Source organism: Notechis scutatus, chromosome 3 (assembly GCF_049901735.1).
Source record: "Notechis scutatus isolate UNSWTSFEM ecotype Mainland chromosome 3, rNotScu1.2, whole genome shotgun sequence".
NCBI classification, from domain to species: domain Eukaryota; kingdom Metazoa; phylum Chordata; class Lepidosauria; order Squamata; family Elapidae; genus Notechis; species Notechis scutatus.
The window spans coordinates 4,837,753-4,863,492 of NC_142011.1; the positions used below are offsets into that span (position 1 = coordinate 4,837,753).

At 43.0% G+C, this 25,740-nt stretch overlaps 1 protein-coding gene across 1 annotated transcript; it reads left to right on the top strand.

Annotated features, from left to right (window-relative positions):
- Positions 1-2,027: 2,027 nt before the first annotated feature.
- On the top strand, positions 2,028-25,740 carry LOC113427771 (tyrosine-protein phosphatase non-receptor type substrate 1-like). The gene is made up of 6 exons (XM_026690304.2): positions 2,028-2,238; positions 6,908-7,258; positions 14,438-14,545; positions 16,619-16,640; positions 23,118-23,160; positions 24,691-25,740. Exons 1-6 carry the CDS (start codon positions 2,166-2,168, stop codon positions 24,856-24,858), a joined length of 765 nt encoding a protein of 254 aa, XP_026546089.2. The 5' UTR covers positions 2,028-2,165; the 3' UTR covers positions 24,859-25,740.

Below are 25,740 nucleotides of genomic sequence, written 5' to 3' on the forward strand. Positions count from 1 at the left end.
CTGTCAAGATCCATCTGGATCTTGAGCCGATCTTTTTGGGTGTTAGCTATTCCTGCCAGCTTAGTATCATCTGCAAATTTGGAAAGTTTCCAAGTCATTAATGAAGATATTGAAGAGTCCTGGGCTTAAGACGGAACCTTGTGGCACCCCACTGCTTACTTCCCTCCATGTAGACTTAGACCCATTAAGGACTACTCGTTGAGTACAGTTTGCCAGCCAGTTGCAAGTCCTCTCTGTGGCAGCCCCTCAAATATTGGAAGGCTGCTCTCCTGTCTCCCCTGGTCCTTCTCTTCACTAGACTAGCCAGGCCCAGTTCCTGAAACCATTCATCATATGTTTTAGCCTCCAGTCCCCTCATCATCCTGGTTGCTCTTCTCTGCACTTTTTATAGAGTCTCAACATCTTTTTTGTAATGTGGTGACCAAAACTGGATGCAATACTCTAGGTGTGGTCTTACTAAGGCTTTATAGAGTGGTATTAGTACCTCCCTTGATCTTGATTGTATCCCTCTGTTAATGCAACTTAGGATTGCATTGGCTTTTTTGGCTGCTGCTGCACACGGCTGGCTCCTATTTAGCTGGTTGTCCACTAAGACTCCAAGATCCGTCTCACAGTTCCTGCTGTTGAGCCTGGTTTCCCCCAGTCTGTATGTGTCCTTTGGGTTTTTCTTGCCTAAGTGTAACTTAACTGCACCCCGACCTCTGCCTGCTCTTCTCCTGCAGCTACTTCATCCCTTGCTCTGTCTGCAGCATTTCCTTCTGCAGAGGCAGCAAAAGAGGAACTCTCCTTTCCTCCTTCTAAATATAGACCCATATTCCTGTTTGGGTTTTGCCACAAATGTCTAACATATCTAAGGCATCCTGTTTCTTTTTCTAAATCACGCGACCCTGAGCTCAGTCACTTGTGCCCCGGTTCTCCCTCCTTTGGATAACTGCCATGCGTTCTACGTGGGGCTACCCTTGAAGAGTGGTTTGGAACAGGGGTGGGATGCAAATGTTTTTATTACCAGTTCTGTGGGCGTGGCCATGTGACTAGGTGGGCATGGCTTCTTCTTCTTTTTGCAACACCCTATGCTCTATTTTTTTCTTTTCTTTTGCCTCCTGGGCCTCAGGAAAGGCTCCTTGGCAAAGCAGCAAGACAGCGAGGGGGATTCCCAGCACAGAAATGGATCCATATAAGAAAAATAAAAAGAAATAATAGGACAGGGACAGTAGGCACGATTGGTGCGCTTATGTACACGCCCCCTACAGACCTCCTAGGAAAGGGGTGAGGTCAATAGTAGACAGTCTAAGGTTAAAGTTTTTGGGGTTTGGGGAAGAAACCACAGAGTCAGGTAGAGTATTCCAGACATTGACCCCTCTGTTGCTGAAGTCGTATTTCCTGCAATCAAGTTTGGTGCGGTTTGTTCGGAATCTGTCCACCAATTAGTTGGGTTGGCAATATATAAACCAACAATGTATATTTGTAGCTTTAAGACAAAATCACTGTATTGATTTATACTATATTCCGATTGATTGATATTGCAAATTACCATAAGAGGGAGCTAGAGATCACAGCTTGCTATCTCTGACATTCTGTTGCTATCTAAGGTTCTCTGTTGTATTTATGCTGTGCTTATACTTTGATATCTGTTTACTGTAAATGACAAAGACAACCGGAAAGAAGACTTTGTAATTGGATATTCTTTGGAATGTAAAATATATATGACCTGGACCATTTATTGGACTGTGCTATTTCTTAAAGTAAACTTTAACTCAATTTAGTGTATCTGTGTGTGGCTGAATAATTATTCATAACTACTCTCATAAACGTTTCCATGTGCATATCCTTGTTACTCAAGGCTTATTCTGTATATATCATAATACGGTTAACCTTGAGTTTGTATCTATTGTGTGTGTCTTTGCAAAACCCTGCTTCATCAGCCATTTAGGGAGAATCTTTCTTTATTTTTCCACAGTATTCTTCCCCAAAATGTAACACAACCAAAAGACATCTGACATATCACGTCCGTTTCCTGCCGTAACTTCCCTTTTGAGGAGTTGGCAAATCTGTAGCCAGACACTATTCAAAAGCAACTGATTGTGTGGGTGACAGTCCAGACTTGTTTACATCACAGTCAAGGAGAGCCGAGACTTGTTGCCATTTTAACGAAACCGGCTTCTCCAATGGCTTGTGGAGTCTTCCTTTCCGGTCTGGTTTTCGTTGTGCTTTCCAGCCTGTCTTCAGCAAGGAACGGAGGTGAGTGATCAGGCCGAAAGGCTCTAGACAGAAGGAACTGAGATAGTGGATGAAAGAACAACAGAATAACAGCATTGGAAGGGACCTCAGAGGTCTTCTAGTCCAACCTCCTGCTCATGCAGGAGAAATATACCATTCCAGGCAAATAGCTGTCCAGTCTCTTCTTAAAAACCTTCAGTGTTGGAGGATTCACAACTTCTGGAGGCCAGTTGTTCCACTGGTTAATTGTTCTCACTGTCAGGAAATGTCTCCTTAGTTCCAGGGTTAACAGATAACAAATAATCAGAGTTGGAAGGGATCTTGTAGGTCATCTAGTCCAACCCCCTGCCAAGCGGGAGACCCTACACCATTTCTGACAGAGGGCAGTCCAGTCTCTTCTTGAAAGTCTCAAGTGATGGCGCTCCCACAACTTCCAAGGGCCAGGTTGGTTCTCTCCTTGATCAGCTTCCTTCCATTGTTTCTTGTCTGGCCTTCGGGTGCCTTGGAAAATAGCTCGACTCCCTCTTCTTTGTGGGAGCCCCTCCAATATTGGAGCACTGTCTCCCCTGGTCCTTCTTTTCACTAGATTAGACCTACCCAATTCCTGCAACTTTTCTTCGTATATTTTAGACTCCAGCCCTCTAACCATCCTAGTTGCTTTTTTTCTGCACTCTTTCCAGGTTTAATAACAGTAACTGTAAGATGTTGGACTCCGTGTTTCCGCTTATTAGTCATGGCCTCTCCTAGGATGCTCCATTGGATTTGCTATTCATCGGGCTTCCAATTCGTTTAAAGATAAGAACATTGATGGCTACTGCTAAGCCTGACGGAAGGGACATTGGGACTAAAGAATTGATCTACTCCAAAAAAAAAAGATCTGGTTCTCCAGACTCATTTTTCTTCTTGTTTCTCTTTTCACGTTCCTTTGTTTGGGAGGGCGGGGTTCACAGAAATCATTGATAATTTCTAGGAATCCCGCAGTATCTTCACCCAAATAGCAATCTCACTTTCCATGGTTAGTTGTCTTGGGAGCAGAGGAAGAACCACTGAAGGGGTGGTAGATATTTTCTTTTGGTTAGCACAATGATGGCTTAGTGTGAAAATGCTTAGCTGGGGAAGTGAGTTATGGCCCTCCCCAGAGGTGGCGAATTCAGCAGGTTCTGACCAGGAGAACCGGTAGCGGAAATTTTGAGTAGTTCGGAGAACCAGCCAATACCAACTATGACTGGCCCCTCGCCCCCCTCTCTTCTCCGCCTCCCGAGTCCCAGCTGATCGGCTGGGTCTTCTTTGGTTGCCCTGCACAGGAGAACGGAGCTGGAAAGCAGGTTAGTGGGGTGGGGGAGGGAATAGGAATTTTGCAGTATCCTTCCCCTGCCACGCCCACCAAGCCACACCCACCAAGCTGCACCACGCCCACTAAGCCACACCCAAAGAACCAGTAGTAAAAAAAATAATTGAATCCCACCACTGGCCCTCCCCATCTCCGATCTCCTGCCTGTGGTCTCCCATAGTCCCTTTTGAGGGGCGCTTCAAAAGGTTGGATAAGTGAGGGAGCCCATCTCGTGTCACTTCCGATGGTGAGATGGAGCACCTTGTTTTCTCAAGATGTGGTGGTCCCACTGTGAAGGAAATCGCTCCAGGAAGCAACATTGCTTCACACCAACTTTGTCCCTCTCAAATGAAGCCACTAGGTGGCAGGAACTTAAATGAAATCACAGCCATTTATTCCGCATTTCTTCTCTATGACTCGGGAATCGGCCCAGTGCTTTGGAGTTGCGTTTATTTGGAAAGAAACTTCTGTGCTTGTCCATGTAGGCATTAAACGACCCCCAGTTAGGGGGCAATTTGATGGAGGAGACAAGGATGTGGCCCAGAGCATAATCAGTCATTTGGTGCGCCATCACTCTTGTTTCAAAGCCATTTGACCCCTGAAATACTGTTGTAATGACGAGGCAGTCGAGTTGTTTGATCATGAACAACTGAATCATGATGATCTTTATTGGAGTCTAGTCTTGCATTTATACACATTTTTAATTATCCTCTAACATTGGTTAACTTTGGTTACTGCTTAACTTTTATTACTGTTTAGCATAGTAATTAACACAATTAATTATCTCTAGTTAAAGTCTAACATATGTTGACTTCCTCTCTCTAATCCTCCTTTAGATTAGTGGCTTTGTTTGCCTGAGTTGTATTTGCTTGGAAACATTCTTTATCTGAGGTTTGCCATCCGAGATTGGAACATTCCTGCAATTACAACTCTACAAAATACCCCCATTGATTTGGGGTTCTTTGAACTGGTGCCTGTGGTTGTGCTTCTCTCGTTGGCTCTGAAGAGTGCTTTGAAGTTTCACTGAGGTGAGAAGCAACCTGGAATTAAGGAGACACTTCCTAACAGTGAGGACAATTAACCAGTGGAACAGTTTTTGCCACCAGAAGTTGCGGATGCTTCGTCACCGGAGGTTTTTAAGAAGAGACTGGACAGTTACTTGTCTGAGATTGTATAGGTTCTCCTGCTTGGGCAGGGGGGTGGACTAGAAGACCTCCAAGGTCCCTTCCAGCTCTATTCTGATCCTTATCCTGGAGGGCTGGAGGCTAAATGGTATGATAAACATTGAGGAAGGGAAGGATGTCTGGCTTATTGAAGGGAAAAAATTAAGGGAGGGAGGGGAGACATGATAACTGTCTTCCAGTACTTGAAAGTCAGTCACAGAGAAGTGGGGATTGACGTATTCTCCGAGGCACCAGAACTCAGGACTAGGAGTAATGGTTGGAAGCTTGTTAAAGAGAGATTCAAGCTAGAAGTAAGGTGCAATTTCCTGACACCGAGAAAGCCTAACCCATGGAGTAGCTTTCCTCCTGGGGTTGGGGGTGCTCCATCCCTGGAGGTGATGATATAAGGACCCCTGCCTTGGGCAAGGGGTTGGACTAGAAGACCTCCAAGGTTCCTTCCAGCTCTAGGAGTAGAAGTGGTATTCAGCAGGTTCTGACCGGTTCTGGAGAAGTGCTAGCGGAAATGTTGAGTAGTTCGTTGAACCGGCCAATCCCACCTCTGACTGGCCCCGCCAACCCCATCTATTCTCTGCCTCCGGAGTCCCATCTGATCGGCTGGGTCTCCTTTTGTTGCCCTGCACAGGAGAACAGAGCTGGAAAGCAGGTCAGTGGGGTGCCACGCCCACCAAGCCATACCCACCAAACCATGGTCACAGAACTGATATTAAAAAATGTTGAATCCCAGAACTGCCTTCCATCCTTCCAAGATCTATAAAATGAGGACCCAGATTGTTGTGGGGGCAAGAGGCTGACTCTGTAAAGCACTTAGAGAGGGATGGAAAGCACTGGGAAGCGGCATATAAGTCTAAGGGCTATTCCTAAGAGGAAAGGGAGGGAGGGAAGGAAAGAAGGAAGGAAAGGAAAGGAGAGGAGAGGAGAGGAAGGAAAGGAAAGGAGAGGAGAGGAGAGGAGAGGAGAGGAAGGAAAAGAGGGGAAGGAACGGAAAGGAAAGGAAAGGAAGGAGAGGAAAGGAAAGGAGAGGAAGGAAAGGAAAGGATAGGAAAGGAAACGAGGGAAAGGAAAGGAAAGGAAAGGAAAGGAAAGGAAAGGAGAGGAGAGGGAGAGGAGAGGGAGAGGAGAGGAGAGGAGAGGAGAGAGAGGAGAGGAGAGGAGAGGAGAGGAAGGAAAGGAGGGGAAGGAAGGGAAAGGAAAGGAAAGGAAGGAGAGGAAAGGAAAGGAGAGGAAGGAAAGGAAAGGAAAGGAAAGGAAAGGAGGGAAAGGAAAGGAAAGGAAAGGAAAGGAAAGGAAAGGAAAGGAGAGGAGAGGAGAGGAGAGGAGAGGAGAGGAGAGGAGAGGAGGAGGAGGAGAGGAGAGGAGAGGAAGGAGAGGAGAGGACAGGAGAGGAGAGGAGAGGAGAGGAAGGAAAGGAAAGGAAAGGAAAGGAGAGGAGGGAGAGGAGAGGGAGAGGAGAGGAGAGGAGAGGAAGGAAAGGAGGGGAAGGAACGGAAAGGAAAGGAAAGGAAAGGAAGGAAAGGAAAGGAAAGGAGAGGAAGGAAAGGAAAGGAAAGGAAAGGAAAGGAGGGAAAGGAAAGGAAAGGAAAGGAAAGGAAAGGAAAGGAAAGGAAGGAAAGGAAAGGAAAGGAGAGGAAGGAAAGGAAAGGAAAGGAAAGGAAAGGAAAGGAAAGGAAAGGAAAGGAAAGGAAAGGAAAGGAAAGGAAAGGAAAGGAAAGGAAAGGAAAGGCGGGCTGTGGTGACATAGTGGTTAGAGTACAGCATTGCTGGCTGACTCTGCCCACTGCCAGCAGTTCAATCATGATCAACTCAAGTTTGACACAGCCTTCCATCAGAGATGGTATTCAGCAGGTTCTGACCGGTTCTGGAGAACCGGTAGCGGAGATTTTGAGTAGTTGGGAGAACTGGCAAATGCCACCTCTGACTGGCCCCGCCAACTCCATCTATTCTCCGCCTCCCATTGAGTCCCAGCTGATCGGCTGGATCTTCTTAGGTTGCCCAGCACAGGAGAACGGAGCTGGAAAGCAGGTTAGTGGGGTGGGGAGGGAATGGGGATTTTGTAGTATATCCTTCCCCTACCACGCCCACCAAGTCACGCCCACAGAAATGGTAGTAAAAAAAAATTGAATGCCACCACTGCCTAGGATTCTGTGGTTTAACTACAATCTGGGTTCCTCTTTCTCAGATGTTAAGGCCCAGGATTCATGGCTCTGGCAACCCCGGGGGCCTGTTTGGGTCGTCATAGGGGAAGTTCTCCACCTGAACTGCAAAGTGCATAACAACTTAATACCTGGTGGTGTGAAATGGTTCTTGGGAGAAGGGCCTCAGCGGAAGCTCATCTATGCAGACATCAAGACCGATGAAAAAGACAAAAGATTAACAAGGAATTCTCCAAATTCCAACACGGATTTCACCATCTCCATCCACAATGTTACTCTGGAAGATGCGGGGACTTATTACTGTGTGAAGGAGAAGAAAGACATTCATGGAGATAAAGATTGGCTTAAAGGACCTGGGACTCAGGTGGTTGTAGAAGGTGAGTGTGAATGTGATGACCCAAAGGGGCGTTGCGTAAAAGCAACAAAGTCACAAAAGTAGGTAAAGTCCCTTTAATTCCCCCAATGTCCAGTTATCATCGGCTGGAGAAAAAAAACTCTCCCAAGAACAGTTTTTAAAGGGAAGAAATTCCTTCCGAACCCAAAGTACATCTAAATTATAAATAAAAACCAACACAAACCACACTGCAGCAATTAACGAGACAGGGCAGGATAAGGAATTGCAGACTTCCAAAAGATAGCGAAACACAAACAGCTGTGAGGATGCCAGAACCCAGATAAGACGTGACAAACAAAGATAATGCATGCTTCGCTTCCAGCAAGGTGCTGTGTGCAAACGCCCTTTTAAAATCCTGTTTTTCCAGCTGCAGCTAATGAAGGGAATCAGGGCCCTTTTCTCCCCCATAACCCACGCAACTCACGTTGCTCCCTTCTCCATTCCTCCCTGTGTGCCCTAGGATGAAGAGGGGGTGGGCCTGGGTCATCCTATGAATTCCCTCTCCCTTGTTCTACCTCTTTCCCTGCTTTGCCCAGCCGGACTGTGCACTTCCCAGGTTCTTCCACAGCCACCAGAGCCACACTCCCACTCCCTGTCAGCTGCTCAACCTCCTCCTCAGAATCAGATTCCAACAAGGGGCATGATAGTGAACAAACGATGCGTGAAGTTTGTTTATTTGCCTTCTTGATCTGGGGACCTGTGTGCTAGTGCTATAGTTGTGCCTGGTTCCAGATTTGAACCTGATATACCCAAGTCCCTTGAGTCCTCCAGAAACAGAAGAATAGAATAACAGAGCTGGAAGGCACCTTGGAGGTCTTCTAGTCCAACCCCTTGCCCGAGCAGGAGGCCCCCCTATTGATGGAGCACCCGCAACCTCTGGAGGGGGTCTACTGATTGATTGTTCTCACCCACAGGAAATTTCTCCTTCGTTTGATGTTGCTTCTCTCTTTCATAAGCTTTCGCTCATGGCTTCTTGGCTTGGCCTCAGGTGCTTAGGAGAATAGGCCAGCCTTTTCTTCTCTGTGACAGCCCTTCAAATATTGGATGACAGCTGTCATGTCACTTCTAGGCCTTCTCTTCGTTAGGCAAAATGTACCCAGTTCTCTCAAGCGACCATCGTATGTTTTCGCCTCCAGACGCCTCTTCGTCTTTGTGGCTCTTCTCTGCACTCTTTCAATTTGTTATAGAATGCACAATAACAGAACTGGACGGGATCTTGGAGTTCCAACCAGTGCTGGGATTCCAAAAAATTTTTATTACCGGTTCTGTGGGCGTGGCTTGGTGGGCGTGGCAGAGGAAGGATATATTGCAAAATCCCCCTTCCCTCCCCACCCCACTAACCTGCTTTCCAGCACCATTCCCCTGAGCAGGGCTGTGATGACCCAGGATGGGATACAAAATAAACACAGTCACAAAAAACAAGTAAAGCCCCTTTTATTCCTTCACTTTGCTTCCAAGTTCCAAATATCCTTGACTGGAGACAAAAAAACTCCCACACAAACAGTTACAAGAAGGAGGAAATGCCTTTTAAACTAAAAATGCTTATAAATTATAAAGAGTAAAAAAAAACAAAAAACACAACCAGGCAAGATAACGGCTAGAAGATGTCCACAGATAACAGAACACACACTGGGAAGGACACCAAACTCAGAGAGGAACAACAAATTAGAGATATTTCCAAGCTTTGTTTCCAGCACTCACCTGTATGCATGTCCGTCCTCTTATCCAGTTGTCACAGCTGCAGCCCATGAAGAGGATCAAGGCCCTCTCCTCCTGAGTAGACCACGTCTCTCCTTTATCCTCTCCTCCCTGCATGCCCTAAGATGGAGAAGGGATGGGCCTGGGTCCTCCTCTGACTGCCCAGCCGGCCTCTGGCCCTTCCCCAGCCTCCTCCACAACCTCCGGAGCAACACCTTCCCCTCCCTGTTGGCTGTTCCTCCTCTGACTCAGAGTCAGTCTCAACCAGGGGCATGACAAGGGCAACAAAAGGACACCCAGCCAATCAGCTGGGACTCAGGAAGCAAATAGATGGGGGCGGGGCCAGTGAGAGGTGGTATTTGCCAGTTCTCCAAACTACTCAAAATTTCCGCTACCGGTTCTTCCGAACTGGTCAGAACTGGCTGAATACCACCTCTGGTTCCAACCCTCTGCTCAAGCAGGAGACCCCAGAGAAATGGCTGTCCAGTCTCTTCTTAAAAACCTCCAGTGTTGGAGCACCCACTGCTAAGCCTGGATTCCCCAACGGGTGTTAAGGAAAACAAACTAAACAGAACGTGCAGCAAAGTCAGATAGGAAGACAGGTAAATGTGTGAGATAAGTTTTCTAGTTAACACGCAGTAAAAATACAGATACGCTTGTGCTATCAAAAATTATAATTTATTCCATTTAAGAATTATAGCATAGTCATTATAAACAGTCCATTAGTCAAATACCAAATTCAGTCAAGTCTTGTCGAGGATACTCTAATTGCAAAGTCCAGTGTCGAATAGCCAGTGTCAGTACACATATAATAAATCTGTCCAAAACTTATCTTCTCTCCCTTGAGAAATATCTTCAAAGTAATCCAACACTTCTTCTCCTCCCCGATCCAGCAAGAATGCAGTCTTCAATAAGCCAGCCAGTAAGAGCCAGAGAGTGCCTTGCTGCTTATATAGTACTTTTACAGCTGCACCCTTAATTACATTCCTTTAGCTTAAAGTCACATACACTTTATCTGACAAACCATGATTCATCATTTTATTATCTTTACCCAAAACAGTTAGGGTAAAACAATGTTATCCCTAACACCCACAACTTTAAAAGGCCTTGGTAAGGCCACATTTGGAATACTGCATTCACAATGTCAAAAAGACGTTGAGACTCTGGAAAGAGCACAGAGAAGAGTAACCAAGATAATAAGGGGACTGGATGTACAAAGAACAGTTTCAGGAATTGGGTATGTCTAGTTTGATGAAAAGAAGGATTGTGGGGGGGACAGGATAGCAGTCTTCCAATATCTCAGGGGCTGCCCCAAAGAAGAGGGAGTCAAGCTATTCTCCAAAGCACTTGACGGCAGGACCAAAAGTAACGGATGGAAACTCATCAAGGAGAGAAGCAACCTGGAACTAAGGAGAAATTTCCGAACAGAACAATTAATCAGCTGCACAGCTTTCTTTCAGAAGTTGTGGTTGCTCCAACACTGGTTTTGAAGAAGAGATTGGACAACCATTTGCCTCAAATGGTTATAGAGTTTCCTGCCTAAGCAGGGGGTTGGACTAGAAGACCTCCATGGTCCCGTCCAACTCTGTTATTCTAATTCTAATCCTTGAGGGCCTGTCATCAAAAGGGGGTTGATTTATCCTCTAAACTTCCCAAGGACAGGAGATTTTAGGACCCCTGGACATTGTGACCATCATGAATATGTGTCAGTGGCCAAGCGTCTGAATTTTAATTATTTTGAACAGTCACTACCCTGTTTCCCCGAAAATACGAGCTACCCTGAAAGTAAGTCCTAGCTTGATTTTTATACTTGCACCCAATATAAGCCCTACCCCCCACCCCCAAAAATAAGCCCTAATTAAGATTCTGCCCACGCCAGAGTGGATAGCTAAAAATTAAGCTAGGTTGGGGATGGGGGGCTGGAGCTGCCCTACTACTACTTACCTTTAGATAGTTGTAGCCAGACCTCGCACACCCCAACATCTGCCATTTCTTCTGCAGCTGGCAAGGCTGGGAAGGCTTTCCCTGAAGGCCTCTGGAGCTGAGAACAAAGCTCTGGATCGATCCTGAGCTCAGTTATCTGCTGCAGAGGCCTTCAGGGAACCCTTGCCGGCCACAAAAGTTTCTGAAGGCCTCTAACAGCGAAAAGGAGGCTGGGGGTGACGTGCGCAAGTGAGGTTAGTCAGTGGATGACATCCCCCGAAAATAAGACCTGGTGCCTTTTTTTTGGTGGCAAAAAATAATAATAAGACAAGGTCTTATTTTCGGGAAAGCACGGTACACGAATGGTTGTAAGTCAAGGGCTAACATGATTTATTTCTGATCTATATTTTCTTATCCACCAATCTATTCTGTGCAGGTCGTCCTTGAGTTACAACAGTTCGTTTAGCGGCCGTTCAAAATTACAACGGCATTGAAAAAAGTGACCATTGCCACGTCCTCCGGGTCATGTGATCTAAATTGAAATGCTTGCTCGCTGACTCATACTTATGATGGTTGCAGTGTCCCAGGGGGTCATGTGATCCCCTTTTGTGACCTTCCAATGAGCCAATGGGGGAAGGTAGATTCACTTAACAACTGTGTTACTAATTTAACAACTCCAGTGATTCACTTAACAACAGTGGCAAGAAAGGTTGCGAAAGGGGGCGAAATTCACTTCACAAACATTTCGCTTATTTTAGGCTCAATGGTGGTTGTAACTTGAGATTCTGCTTGTACTTTGCAGAAAAATACAGTATATCAACGGATATTTTCCTGGCATTTTCACTCTTTAGAATTTTCCAGGGACCTTTTGACATAAATGTAAACTGACTTTAGGTCAAATTGAACTCTGGTGAGTTGTTTTTGTTCTGTGCATCATGTACAACTAGACAAAGAGTTATTTCTGTAACCAGAATTGGAAATCCATCACACACACACACATCTTCATGGTTACCCCAAAAAACCCCAAATCCCTCCTTCGGCTAAGTTTATCCATCTCTTTCAATTATATTTATTGAAATATTTTAATTATTGAAATATTTTAATTATTGAAATATTTTAATTATTGAAAATAACATATTTTAAATATTATATTGTTCATAATAGCAAACCAAAAGGAAAAAAAGTCAAAAACAAAACAGGAAATAAAACCCGCAAAATGAAGAAACATAAAGATGTCCTTCTCTTGAACAGATAATTAGATTTTTATTGTCTCTCGTCCCTCTTAAATATTTTACAGATCCCTTCATCCATTTAGTTCTCCTCTTTCTCAATCTTCAGATCCATAAATCATCCATTCCTTATTTTTCCTTTTCTAGCAAAAAGTCCATAAAAAGCTTCCAGACTTTCAGAAAAGTTTCTTGTTTGTTCCCCTTTGACACTTCTTTGTGTGTGTGTGTGTGTGTGTGTGTGTGTAATTTTTTAAAAAAATATATATATAAAAAAAATCCATTCCATTTCAATCATGTGTCCATTAGGTACATATTTCAAATTATTTATCCATTATTATTATTATTCATCTTAACAACATAGCAGTAATCACACTCCCACATACGTAATATAAATACAATCTAGTATATCTATTACATTAATTCCTCTTATTACTTTATTACTATGTCTAATCCCTTTTAGTTTATTCTATTTTCTATCCATTGGTAATTATTTTCACCTCTATCTACCAGTATTTGCTGGCGTATAAGACGACTTTTTGCCCTGAAAACATGCCTCCAATTGGGGGTCGCCTTATACGCCGGGTCATCTTATACGCCGGCAAATAGTAATTGGGAAGCACTGCGGCTGCCCATGGGCTGAGGCACTTTTAGCACCGTGGAAACGAATCCTGTGAAGCCAAAGGAGCAGCCAGCCTTCTCCCAGCTCCCAAGGAAACAAGGCTCGCACCACCTGAGCTCCGCTGAGGTATCCTGGCTGCTGTCAGGAGTTGTTACCGCTGGCGCGGCTCCGCGCAGCTCCAGTCCCGCATTGCCTCGGGAAGGGAAGGCAAAACCAGGAGCCGCTGCTGCCATTGCAAAGCGCCGCCGCGGCTCTTCCTTTTGCCTTTCCCTTCCCGAGGCAACGCGGACTGGAGTCACGCGAGCCGCGCCAGCGGTAACAACTCCTGACAGCCCCAGCCGGATACCTCAGCGGAGCCCGGGCGGTGCGAGCCTCGCTTCCTTGGGAGCTGGGAGAAGGCTGGCTGCTCCTTTCGGCTTCACGGGATTCGCTTCCACGGTGCGCAAAAGTGCCTCAAAAAAAAAAAAAGTGCAAAAGTGGAAGGCGTATGGGAAGAGGGGGCGAGTATATAACAAACTATATTTTGAGTGGAAATGTTGGGGGTCGCTCTTATACGCTGGTCGCCTTATACGCCGGCATATACGGTAATCACTCTTCCAGGTTTGGACAAATACAATTCTAGCCGCTGTTAAAACATGTATAATTAAATAAGTATTTTCTTTACTATAACCTTCTGGTACCATTCCCAATAAAAATATTTCAGGCTTCAAATCTATATGTTATTTGATCATTTTCTCCAACCACGTATGTATCTTAGTCCAATACCTCTTAGCTTTTGTGCAAGTCCACCACATATGATAATATGTTCCTGGTATTTGATGACATTTCCAGCATTTAATTGATTTGTCTTTAAACATTTTCGCTAGTTTTGCTGATGCTAGATGCCATCTTGTACAAATTCTCTTTGTATGCTGTCAATATTGTCAGTTTATAATTCCTGTCCCACAGTTTCTGCCACTTATCCAGTTCTATGGCATATCCCCAAAATTTTTGCCCACACGATCATCGTTTCTTTTACTTGTTCTTCTTCCAGCTTGACACCTAATAAATAACAGTATAATCTTTTAATTAGTTTATCCTCTATTCCTGTTAGTATTCTATCCAATTCTGTCAACTCTTTATTAATCCCTTCATCTTTAATGTCTTTTTCATACCTTGCTTGTATCTGCATATACAAATACCATTGTATCTCTAATCCTTGTTCGTGCAATTCTTGTTTTGTTTTGAGTTCACCCTTTTCATTTAAAATATCTTTATATCTAGTAATACTTCCAATTTTACAAACCTCTGGATATACAAGTGCATCTATTGTTGATAACCAGACTGGTACCTTTTGAACACTTCTGATGTTTCCCAATCAGTTTCTCCACTGTGAGAATTTCATTTCATTCCAGGCAGTCCCTGACTTATAATAATTCATTTAGTGACCATTCCAAGTTACAACAGCGCTGAAAAAAGTGACACACTTAAACGGCCCCATTCCTGGTTAGACAAATTACCCCTTGTCTGGGTTTACTATGATGCACAGAAGAAACCACTGTCATAAATACAAAACTCCACCACGGGACAGCTAACCAGGGTTAAGTCTAAACCAAGTTAGCGTTTCTGCAAATGAGATCAGTTTAATACCTGGGAATAAAACTAGGATTGAGGTTTTTCGTTTTCAGCATGACAAATCGAGGTTTCTTTTAAGTTTCTAGAGAGAGTAATCCAATCATTCCAATTGCTGCTGGAGTGTCTAGCTTCATCCTGGTTTGTTTGTTCTGCGTGGCGCTTTATGTCTACCTAAAGATGAAAAAAGGTGAGTAAAATTGGGCCTGCCTTTGTGTTACGTGGGAAGAAATTTCCCCCGTTCGTTCCCAGCTGGGACACACATCACAGACGCTGAGAAGCAATGGATGCAGAAGACAGCTGCCAGAAAGTAGAATTCTTTTCATGTTGGAAGGCAAGAAGCAAAAAAAAAGAAAAGTGACACCGCGCAAGCATTCCTGGCTTGCAAGCAGCTTGGGAATGTGAATCTGAGCCTTTTATGCTTAATTCCAGGGGTGGGCTTCAAATATTTTACCAAAGGGTTCTCTGCCTGGTTGCTGGGTGTGTGTGGCCTAGTTGCAGGGGTGGGATTCTACCTGGTCGGACCGGTTCTATAGAACCGGTTGTTAGGATTCTTCCCAGTTCAGAGAACTGGCAAATCATGCTCTTGGCTGGCCCCTCCCCTCCCCGCCCAGTCACTCCTTACCTGGCATGCGCGCCATCAAACTTGCCTGTGTTTGGTAAGTTGCTATTTTTCCTGTTTTTTTTCCCCGACCATCAGCTGTTCTCCTGTGCCGGGAGATTTAGATTAGCTAGAAAGCAAGAAATCATTTGATTTCTTGCTTTCTAGCTAATCTAAAAGCAGAACTGAACCTTCCTTAGGACTGAAGCTTCTATTTTTCAGTGCAGACTCAGGCAGCAGATTGCAGAAAGATAGATCTCTGAGTGAATCTGTGATTCTGTGAGCAACTCAATCTGCCTGCCTGCTTTGCCTGATTTTGGGTAAAAGTTGCCTTTTTTTAATATAAAAAATTCAATATTTACATAAATATTTACAATATTTACATACAAGCCATGCCCAGCCAGTCACATGACCACCAAGCCACATCCACAAATTAGGCCACACCCACCGGTTGTTAAGAAATTTGAATCCCACCCCTGCCTAGTTGGTCTCCTGCACCACAGCGGGTGGGGGCCTTTTTGCCCTCCCCGGGGCTCCCGAGGCTTTCCTCAAGCCTCCGGGAGGGCAAAAATGGCTTCCCCGGGCTCCGGAGGCTCTCTGAAAGCCAGAAAAGGGCCCATTTCCAGCCTTCCCAAACTTATAGGAGGCCCGTTTTTCACCCTCCCTGCGCAGCCTGCATTTACATGCATCCAAAACAGGCCATGTGGGGACTCCTGGGAGGGGAGCGGAGGGGTGGGTGGGGCCAGCCAGGAGTGGGATTTGGGGGTTCCCTGAACTACACAGAATCTTAGCTAGGGGCTCTCCCGAACCTCTGCAAACCCCCAGCAGCCTAGCCCTGCTTAATTCCCCTTTGAAGCCCCTGCAGCTTGATGGGTTTTGATGTGTTTCTGATTGCCCTGGGTTTTGTTTTCCTGGGTTAATCTTGGTCCCAGGTCTTTTGTTTTTCCTCTCCTTGGGATTTAATCCTGTCCGGGGCAGGAAAAGGGGAGTTCTGGTTTTGCCTTGGAGAGTTTATTTTTAGCCTGATTCCCCCTTATCTTAATGGCTCTATTTAGGTATTTCTGTTGGCAGCTCTGTTAGCAGGGCTGCTCTGAGTTTTCCTTTCAGCTGATGCTTCTTGGTTTTCTTAAAGGAGGAAGGGCTGGCTTGAGTCTCTTGGCACTGTTTTCTGAGGTTTCTTGTGCTGTGAGGGTTTTTGGGGGGGCACTGTCGTTTTGGAGTGTACTTCCCACAGTTACAAATCAAAGGATGAACAGTTTGGAGGTAAGATTAGGATGGCGTTTTTCAAACGTGGCCACTTTAAGAGGTGTGGATTTCAACTCCTAGAATTCCCCAGCCAGTAAGCATTCTGGGAGTTGAAGTCCACACCTCTTAAAGTGGCCACGTTTGAAAAAACACACAACAGACAACAGACGTAGCGTGCTAGAAAGATGACTGTCTTATTCAGTGTAAAAGGAAGGGGAGGGAAAACACAGGCTTTCAAGATGGATGCCAGCCCTTCAAGGTAGGCCAGCTCAGCAAACTGTTTGACTGGAGCTTTAACTGTTGATATAAAAACCTCGGCCGTCACATTCAGATAATGTGGGGGAAAGAAATAGATTATAATTTACAACCATGAATTTTTGCAAATGTTTGCTAATTCTGTTTTTCTCTTGTGTCCAGGTCTAAGGAGCAGCCGTACAAGGTCTGTAGAAGTTTGATATCTTTCTGTTAGCTAGTTCTTGACTTATGACTGTAACTGGGAGCAGAATTTCACTTGCTCAACAAGAAACATGCTGTTTTTTTTCTCTTTTTTGCTACGGTGGTTGAGTGGAACTTGGCAATTCTTAAGTGAATTACACGGTCATTAAGTGAGTCTGGCTTAACATTAAGTGAATTGCTTGTCGGAAAGTTGTAAAAGGGGATTCCATGATTCTGGGAAACAGAAACCATCATAAATACGAGTCAGCTGCCAAGCATAAAATGGGCATAAAATTCACTTAACAAGTGAATTTTGTTAAATTAGTTAACACTTAACTAACACTGCCTTGTTTAGTGACAGAAATTTGGGCTCAACTGTGGCCGTAAGTTGAGGACTACCTGTATCTAACCTGACAATCCCTAAGGTTGCTGCAGAATTCATTCTCCTTCTCTTACAACCAGTCCAGCCGGGGGTGGGGTGGGGTTGGACTAGAAGACCTTTTGAGGTCCCATCCAACCCAATTATTCTATGAAGCTCCTTCTCTTTCTCTGGCTGTTTTTATGTGGTTTTTTCAAACCCAGCTGGGGGTTTTTCAGGGACTTGATTGCTACCAAGAAGCTTGGAGCTGGGATGGAGTGGCATCCAGCCAGCTATTTCGATCCTGCTACTCTCTCCTTTTATTTTCCCTTTGGAAAATTCATGGCAACCCCCCTCCAAGGAGATGGCATGCCAGGCGGGGGACGGGGATAGGAGGGGGGGCAGAGAATTAAAAGCTTTAGCTCCTGCAGGGCCGCTCTGCCCATCGCATTCAAAGAGCAGCCCCTGAGAATGGCATTAAAGGGAAGACAGATGGATTTCAGATCTGTAATCTGGTTTTAATTGGGGGGGAGGCAGCTGGGATTAAAAGCTGCGAATGAGCCTGCTGAGTCTGGAAATGGTGCTAATTTGATTCCACCCTGTCTATAGTGCTCTCTCTCGCTCTCTCTCCATGGCTCTCTATCTATCTATCTATCTATCTATCTATCTATCTATCTATCTATCTATCTATCTATCTATCTATCTATCTATCTATCTCTTATATATCTCTATCTATCTATCTATCTATCTATCTATCTATCCATCTATCTATCTATCTATCTATCATCTATCTATCTATCTATCTATCTATCTATCTATCTATCTATCTATCTATCTTTCTATCTATCTATCTATCTATCTATCTATCTATCTATCTATCTATCTATCTATCTATCTATCTCTCTCTCTCTAGCTCTATCTCCATTCATACCTCTCTCTCCCATCTCTATATCATTTCTCTCTCTATCATCTCTCTCTCTATCATCTATCTATCATCTGTCTGTCTGTCTGTCTGTCTGTCTGTCTATCTATCTATCTATCTATCTATCTATCTATCATCTATCTATCTATCTACCTATCTATCTATCTATCTATCTATCTATCTATCTATCTATCTATCTATCTATCTATCTCTTCCATTCATACCTCTCTCTCCCATCTCTATATCATCTCTCTCTATCATCTCTCTCTCTCTATCATCTATCTATCTATCTATCTATCTATCTATCTATCTATCTATCTATCTATCTATCTATCATCTATCTATCTATCTATCTATCTATCTATCTATCTATCATCTATTCATTCATCTATCTATCTATCTATCTATCTATCTATCTATCTACCTATTCATCATCTATCTATCTATCTATCTATCTATCTATCTATCTATCTATCTATCTATCTATCTATCTATCCATCTATACATTCCCTCATTCCTCCCTCTTCCCTTTCTCTCTCTCTCACCATCTCACTTTCTTTCCCTTTCTTTCCCTTTCTCTCCCTGTCCTGCTCCCCCTCCTGAATTTTCTCCCCCCGTCCCCCTCTCCTCCCTTTCCCTTTCCCTTTCCCCCTCCCCATCTTCCTCTCTTCCTCTCCTCATCCCTCCCTTTCTTTCTCCCTCTCCCTTCCCTCCCCCCTTCACTTCCCCTCCCTATTCCCCTTCCTCTTGTTCCCCTCCCTCTCCTTCCCTCCTTCTTTCCTTTCATCCATCCATCCTCCCATCCCCTCCCTCTCCCTCCCTCTTCCCTTTTCTTTGTCTTTTCTTGAATCTAATAATTGGGGTAAGCTTTGCCTGCTCGCTTCCAAGCCCACTCTAAGCCCCCTAAGGATGCCACCAGGTAAATCACCTGCCCCCCGAAATCTGTGCCACTTCAACAGAGCTGCAGAGCTCAGAATAACAAGGAACAAATATTCCGTGTTTCTCTCTAGGCAGAGACAAAATAGGCCCATTAAATGTATTGTATACTTAAATAGGTGAAAGCTGTCATCCACCTCTATTATTATATATATTTATATATAATAATATATTTATATAATATATATATATATATATTAAAAAATCCAAACCTTCCCTGGAGGGGATAGGGGGAAAGAAACCGCCACTCAAATGCCAGAGAAACGTTTTGTCGTTTTGCTCACAAAACAAAACAGGAAAATGGACCTTCTGCGGTCAAAAGATTGTCCCCCATTGGCTGTCGTTCCAATTTTTTAAAATTTATTATTATTTATTACCCTGTTTCCCCTAAAATACAACCTACCCTGAAAGTAAGTCCTAGCTTGATTTTTACACGTGCACCCAATATAAGCCCTACCCCCGAAATAAGCCCTAATTCAGATCCCTTTCACTCCAGAGGGGACAGGTAAAAATTAAGCTAGGGTAGGGATGAGTGGGTGGGTGGAGCTACCCTACTACTTAACTTTGGACAGTTGTAGCCAGGCCTCGCACACCCCGACACCTGCCTTGCTGGCCCATTTCTTCTGCAGCCGGCAAGGCTGGGAAGGCTTTCCTGAAGGCCTCTGGAGCTGAGAACAAAGCTCTGGATCGATCCTGAGCTCTGTTATTGGCTGCAAAGGCCTTCAGGAAAGCCTTACCGGCCGCAGAAGAAGAAGTTCCTGAACGCCCCTGACAGCAAAAAGGAGGCCGGGGCGATGCACGGAAGTGAGATTAGTCAGTGGATGACGTCATCCGAAAATAAGACCTGGTGCCTTTTTTTGGTGGCAATTTTTTTTTTGATAAGGTCTTGTTTTCAGAGAAACATGGTATTTAGCAGTTTTCTCAAACTATAAAAGACAAAAAATGAAAATTGTGGGATAGTGTAAACCAGGTGTAGGCTATGGCCCCTTTATAACCTGTGGACTTCAACTCCCAGAATTCCCTGGGCCAGCCATCATGGCTGGTTCAGGGAATTCTGGGAGTTGAAGTCCACAAGTCATAAAAGGGCCCACAGTTGCCCCCCTCCTGTGGTCTAGAGTAGAGATTTGCTAATTTAAATACTTTACCTGTCAGACAGTTTCAAGTTTGCAGGAAAAAACACATGTATTTTAAGCCATATCCCTGCATCGGTTTATCTGGAGACAAACCTATTAATGAAACCATGAAGAGGTTTTTCTCTTAGTAGACACAAAGAGGTTAAGTTCGCACAATTTGCTAACCCAGGTTAGCACAAAACCCAGCAGATTTTTCCACTACTAATCCTGATTAAATTTGTATTTTAACCAACCTCTGCTGATCCTGGCTTGATGCATTGTGCAAACCTCCATACCTGGTTAAGCATGCGGTTCTGTGTATGGTGTGAATCCAGAACATGCATGACGGATAGTCCTCAACTTATGACAGATAATAGCTAACAGATAATCAGAGTTGGATGGGACCTTATAGGTCATTTAGTCCAACCCCTTAGTGACTGTTTGAAGTTACAACAGAAACCGCCCCCCAAGAAAAAATATTTATGACTTGGATTTGAAGCTCTGGAGTTATGACATTGTGGACACAAGATTGCATTTTGGGGCACTCAGCAATGCACCCACATTTACGGCCATTTGCAGTGTCCTGCAGTCACGTCACCATGATTTATAATGGGTTGTTGTTGTTTCTTGCCAGAAACTGGCTGTCAGGATTCCAGCAGTTACTCCAATTAAATCATGAGCCTTGAGCCACACTCCCAAAAACTAAAGTGGATTTATTTGAAATTTAACATTCTACGTCCAGCACTAATTTGGGCGTAGCCAACTCTGAGATACGTAATTCACTGTCACCCTTGATCCTGCTTTCCCCCCCCCACCCCTCTGGGTGTATCATCTAACAAAACACGTCCATAGCCAAGAGTCATCAATCATGCTCTCCAATTAGATTTTTGCATAGCAGAAGCTTCAGTCATCTAATCAGTCTTTGAAGAAAATATGAATGGAATGTACTTTCGATTCCACACTGCCGCCTGCTCTTTGAAACTCCCCCCCCTTCTTTCTGTTGACAACTATAAAATGTGTATACAAAATGTTTTATGAGTTGACACCGGCATTTTCTTCTCACTGCCGCAAAAAAATGTCGGCAAATCAGATCACGTGATAACCCGCTGAATAACTGGCCCTCTTTACAACTCTTGATTCCAGGACCGATTATGGCTGTTAAGTCGAGGAAGACCCACCATTCTATAACCAGATTACAAGTAGTCCTCTACTTACAACCACAATAGAGTTCTAAATGTCGGTTGCTAAGCGAGGTGGTGGTTAAGTGAGTTTTGCCCCGTTTTTCTACCTTTCTTGCCGCAGTTGTTAAGTGAAGCATTGCATTTTTTTTAACTGGGTAAGACGGTTCTTAAGTGAATCTGGCTTATTTAGCTGATTTCCCTCTCACCACATTAAGCCAATCCAAGATATAGAATAAGAAACAAAGAAATGTGTTTTTTTTCTTTCTTTCCTGCCATTTGTTGTGTGAAAACATTGATTCCTGGTTCATCCACAAGGTCACCAAGTGGTTCTGAAATATTCAACATGTTGTTTTTGTTGTGGTTAACATTTTTGATCAATAAATAGAATTTGAGGCAAGGGAGCCGGGGGAAGCACTTTCAGTTGCCAAGTCAGTCCGAAAAATGAGGAAACGTGGCTTGAATTTTATATGCTGTTTTTTATGCTTTAATATATTATTTGCAAACACCCCAGAACCCCTCTGTGAGGGGTATTAGAGGTTTCTAAATAATAGAATAGAATAGAATAGAATAGAATAGAATAGAATAGAATAGAATAGAATAGAATAGAATAGGAAAAGGAAAAGGAAAAGGAAAAGGAAAAGGAAAAGGAATAGGAATGGAATGGAATGGAATGGAATGGAATGGAATGGAATGGAATGGAATGGAATAGAATAATTGAATGAAGGATAGAATAGAATAGAATAGAATAGAATAGAATAGAATAGAATAGAATAGAATGGAATGGAATGGAATGGAATGGAATGGAATGGCATGGTATGGCATGGAATGGAATGGAATGGAATGGAATAGAATAATGGAATGAAGGATAGAATAGAATAGAATAGAATAGAATAGAATAGAATAGAATAGAATAGAATGGAATGGAATGGAATGGAATGGAATGGAATGGAAAGGAAAGGAATGGAATAGAATAATGGAATGAAGGATAGAATAGAATAGAATAGAATAGAATAGAATAGAATAGAATAGAATAGAATAGAATGGAATGGAATGGAATGGAATGGAATGGAATGGAATGGAATGGAAAGGAATGGAATGGAATGGAATAGAATAATGGAATGAAGGATAGAATAGAATAGAATAGAATAGAATAGAATAGAATAGAATAGAATAGAATAGAATAGAATAGAATAGAATGGAATGGAATGGAATGGAATGGAATGGAATGGAATGGAATGGAATGGAATGGAATAATGGAATGAAGGATAGAATAGAATAGAATAGAATAGAATGGAATGGAATGGAATGGAATGGAATGGAATGGAATGGAATGGAATGGAATAGAATAATGGAATGAAGGATAGAATAGAATAGAATAGAATAGAATAGAATAGAATAGAATAGAATAGAATAGAATGGAATGGAATGGAATGGAATGGAATGGAATGGAATGGAATGGAATGGAATGGAAAGGAATGGAAGGGAAGGGAAGGGAAGGGAAGGGAATGGAACGGATTGGAACGGAACAGGAACAGGAACAGGAACAGGAACAGGAACAGAATAGAATAGAATAGAATAGAATAGAATAGAATAGAATAGAATAGAATAGAATGACATAGGAATAGAATATAATGCAATGGAATAGGAATAGGAATAGGAATAGGAATAGGAATAGAAGAGAAGAGAAGAGAAGAGAAGAGAAGAGAAGAGAAGAGAAGAGAAGAGAATAGGAATGGAATGGAACAGAACAGAACAGAACAGAAAAGAACAGAAAAGAATAGAATGAAATAGGAATAGAATTCGGAATAGAATAGGAATAGAATAGAATAGAGCACAGTAAAGTAAAAAATAAAAAATAATATAATAAAATAATAAAATAATAATAAAATAAAATAATAAAGAAAATAAAATAATAAAATAAAATAAAAATGGCCATAGGGTCTCCTAATCTCTCTCTGCATTTTCTCCTCAGGTCTGAGGTCACTTTTCCAGAAAAACAACAACCTTCTAAGCAGGTACAAGTGACAAAGTTACTTTTAAAATTGCAGGTAGTCCTCGACTTAAAACCGTTCATTTTAGTGACGGTTCGAAGTTACAACAGCACTGAAAAAAGGGGCTTAGGACCATTTTTCACACTTAACACTGCAGCATCCCCCTTGATCACAGGATCAAAATTCGGGGGCTTGGCAGGAGACTCATATTTATGATGGTTCCGGGGTCCTGAGTCTTTGACAAAGACTCTTTCTCAATGGGGAAGCCAGATTCACTTTACAACCATGTTACTCATTTAACAACTGCAGTGATTCCCTTAACAACTGTGGCAAGGAGGAGTCGTAAAATGGGGCACAATTCACTTGACAGCCGCCTTGCTTAGCAACGGAAATTTGGAGCTCAATTGTAGTTATAAGTCGAGGGCTACTTAAACAGGAATCATGAAGGAATGTCCTTTTAGGCTGACCCCCATCTCAGTTTCAAATACTTTTTGCAGCTATTTGTTGTACGTTCACAATACACTTAACTAGGTTAGGTGAATCCAAGGATGGAGTCGCCCGTCCTGTCAATTTCCAGATATATGGACTTCAACTCCCAGAATGCCACAGCCAGGGTTAGTCAGTGCAAAGATTTGTGGGAGCTGAAGTCCACTCGTCTTCAATTTGTCACGGTTGGAAAGAAATATCCTGTTTTTTTTTCTTTCCTCATGGATTAAGTTTACTGAGTCTTTACAATGGTTAATTATATATTTTAAAATCCTGACGTTACTATTTTATAAGTAGCTCAAGGAGGCGAACAAATCTAATAGTCCTTCCTCCTCCTATTTTTCCCCACAACAACCCTTTGAGGTGGGTTAGGCTAAGAGAGACTGCCCCAAATCACTCATCTGGCTTCCATGCCTAAGGCGGGACTAGAACTCAGAGTCTCCTGGTGATTGGCCCAAAATCAGTCAGACTGCCTAAGGCAGGAGTAGAACTCAGAGTCTCCTGGTGTTTGGCCCAAAATCACCAACCAACTTCCATGCCTAAGGCAGGAGTAGAACTCAGAGTCTCCTGGTGTTTGGCCCCAAATCACCAACCGTCTTTCATGCCTAAGGCAGAACTAGAACTCACCATCTCCTAGTGATTAGCCCCAAGTCACCCAGCCAGTTTTCATGGCCAAGGCTGGACTAGAACTCACCATCTCCTGGTGATTGGCCCCAAGTCACCTAGCTCCATGTATAAGGCAGCAGTAGAACTCACCATCTCCCGGTGATTGGTCCAAAGACATCCAGCCAGCTTTCATGCCTAAGACAGGACTAGAACTCATTGTCTCCTAGTTTCTAAACCAGCCCTTTAAATCCTACACCAAACTGACTCTGCAAAATAATGAGGGTTTATCTTAGTTAATGGTGGTTTGGGTTATATGCGGAGGCGGCTTTGTTAGTTTATCATCCGCTGTCTTTGGAGTCCCCAGAAGATGCATTCATTTTGTACCCATTGAGACCCATTGCAGTGTGCAACCGTTGGGTTTAAAATCCCAAGCTAACAGCTCATTTTCTGCTTCTATTCCAGACTTCTGGGGATAAAGAGATTGTCTACGCTGACCTCAAAGACCCAAGCGGATTACAGATTCCTAGAAAAATCGATTTGAAAGAGCACTCGGAATATGCTACCATAAAGGGAGCACCACCTGGGGCCGCAGACAAAGGAACTTTTACTTTGCACAGCCTGAATCCGTGAAACAGAAAACGGAGGCGCGATTGTGGTCGCCTCATACAGAACCGCAAAATCGTTTCACACTTTGCATTTCTGAGCCAAACTGAAACAGAACTTTGACCAGCAAGACTGGCCAAGATGTTTAAGGAGACATGTCTGCTAAATGTTAGAAATGTAATCAGATACCAGGATCATATTATCTATCACATGTGGTGGAGATGCCCAAAGGCAAAAAAAATATTGGACAAAAATACATACATGGTTAGAAAAAAAAATGGTAAAGCAAACACACAGATCTAAAATCAGAAATATTTTTGTTGGGTATCCTACCACAAAAATACAAGAAAGGAAATACATATTTAATTTTACACGTGTTAACAGCAGCTAGAATTATGTTTGCACAACAGTGGAAAAATGAAGAGATCCCTACAAATGAAAATGTAATTTAAAAAAATATTAGGATGTGCAGAAATCGATAGATTAATACTCAGAATTGAGGAGAAGGAAGAAACTGAATACTTTTAACATGGGATTTGTTTTATCAGTGGCTAACTAGCAGAAACAGAAGTTAGAAATTTAAAAACATGAGAATGATTAATTACATAAGGAAAGTTCACTAAAATGAATAAGCAAATACTATTATTAGTGTGTGATTATTATTAATGTTATGAAAATTATTGTTATTATTATTATTATTGCTATTTCTCAAAATTAACAGTACCCAGACAACACATTGTTTATGTAGACACTGAATTTTTATGTTTAATAATAATAATTGAAAAAAATATGAAACAGAACTTTGGAGTTTACCTGATTCTAAGCGCTGAGGCTTGCCAGTTGTAAAACAGGCACATCAAAATGGTTGTAGAAAATTATGATACAATATAAAATACAAATGTTGTAAAA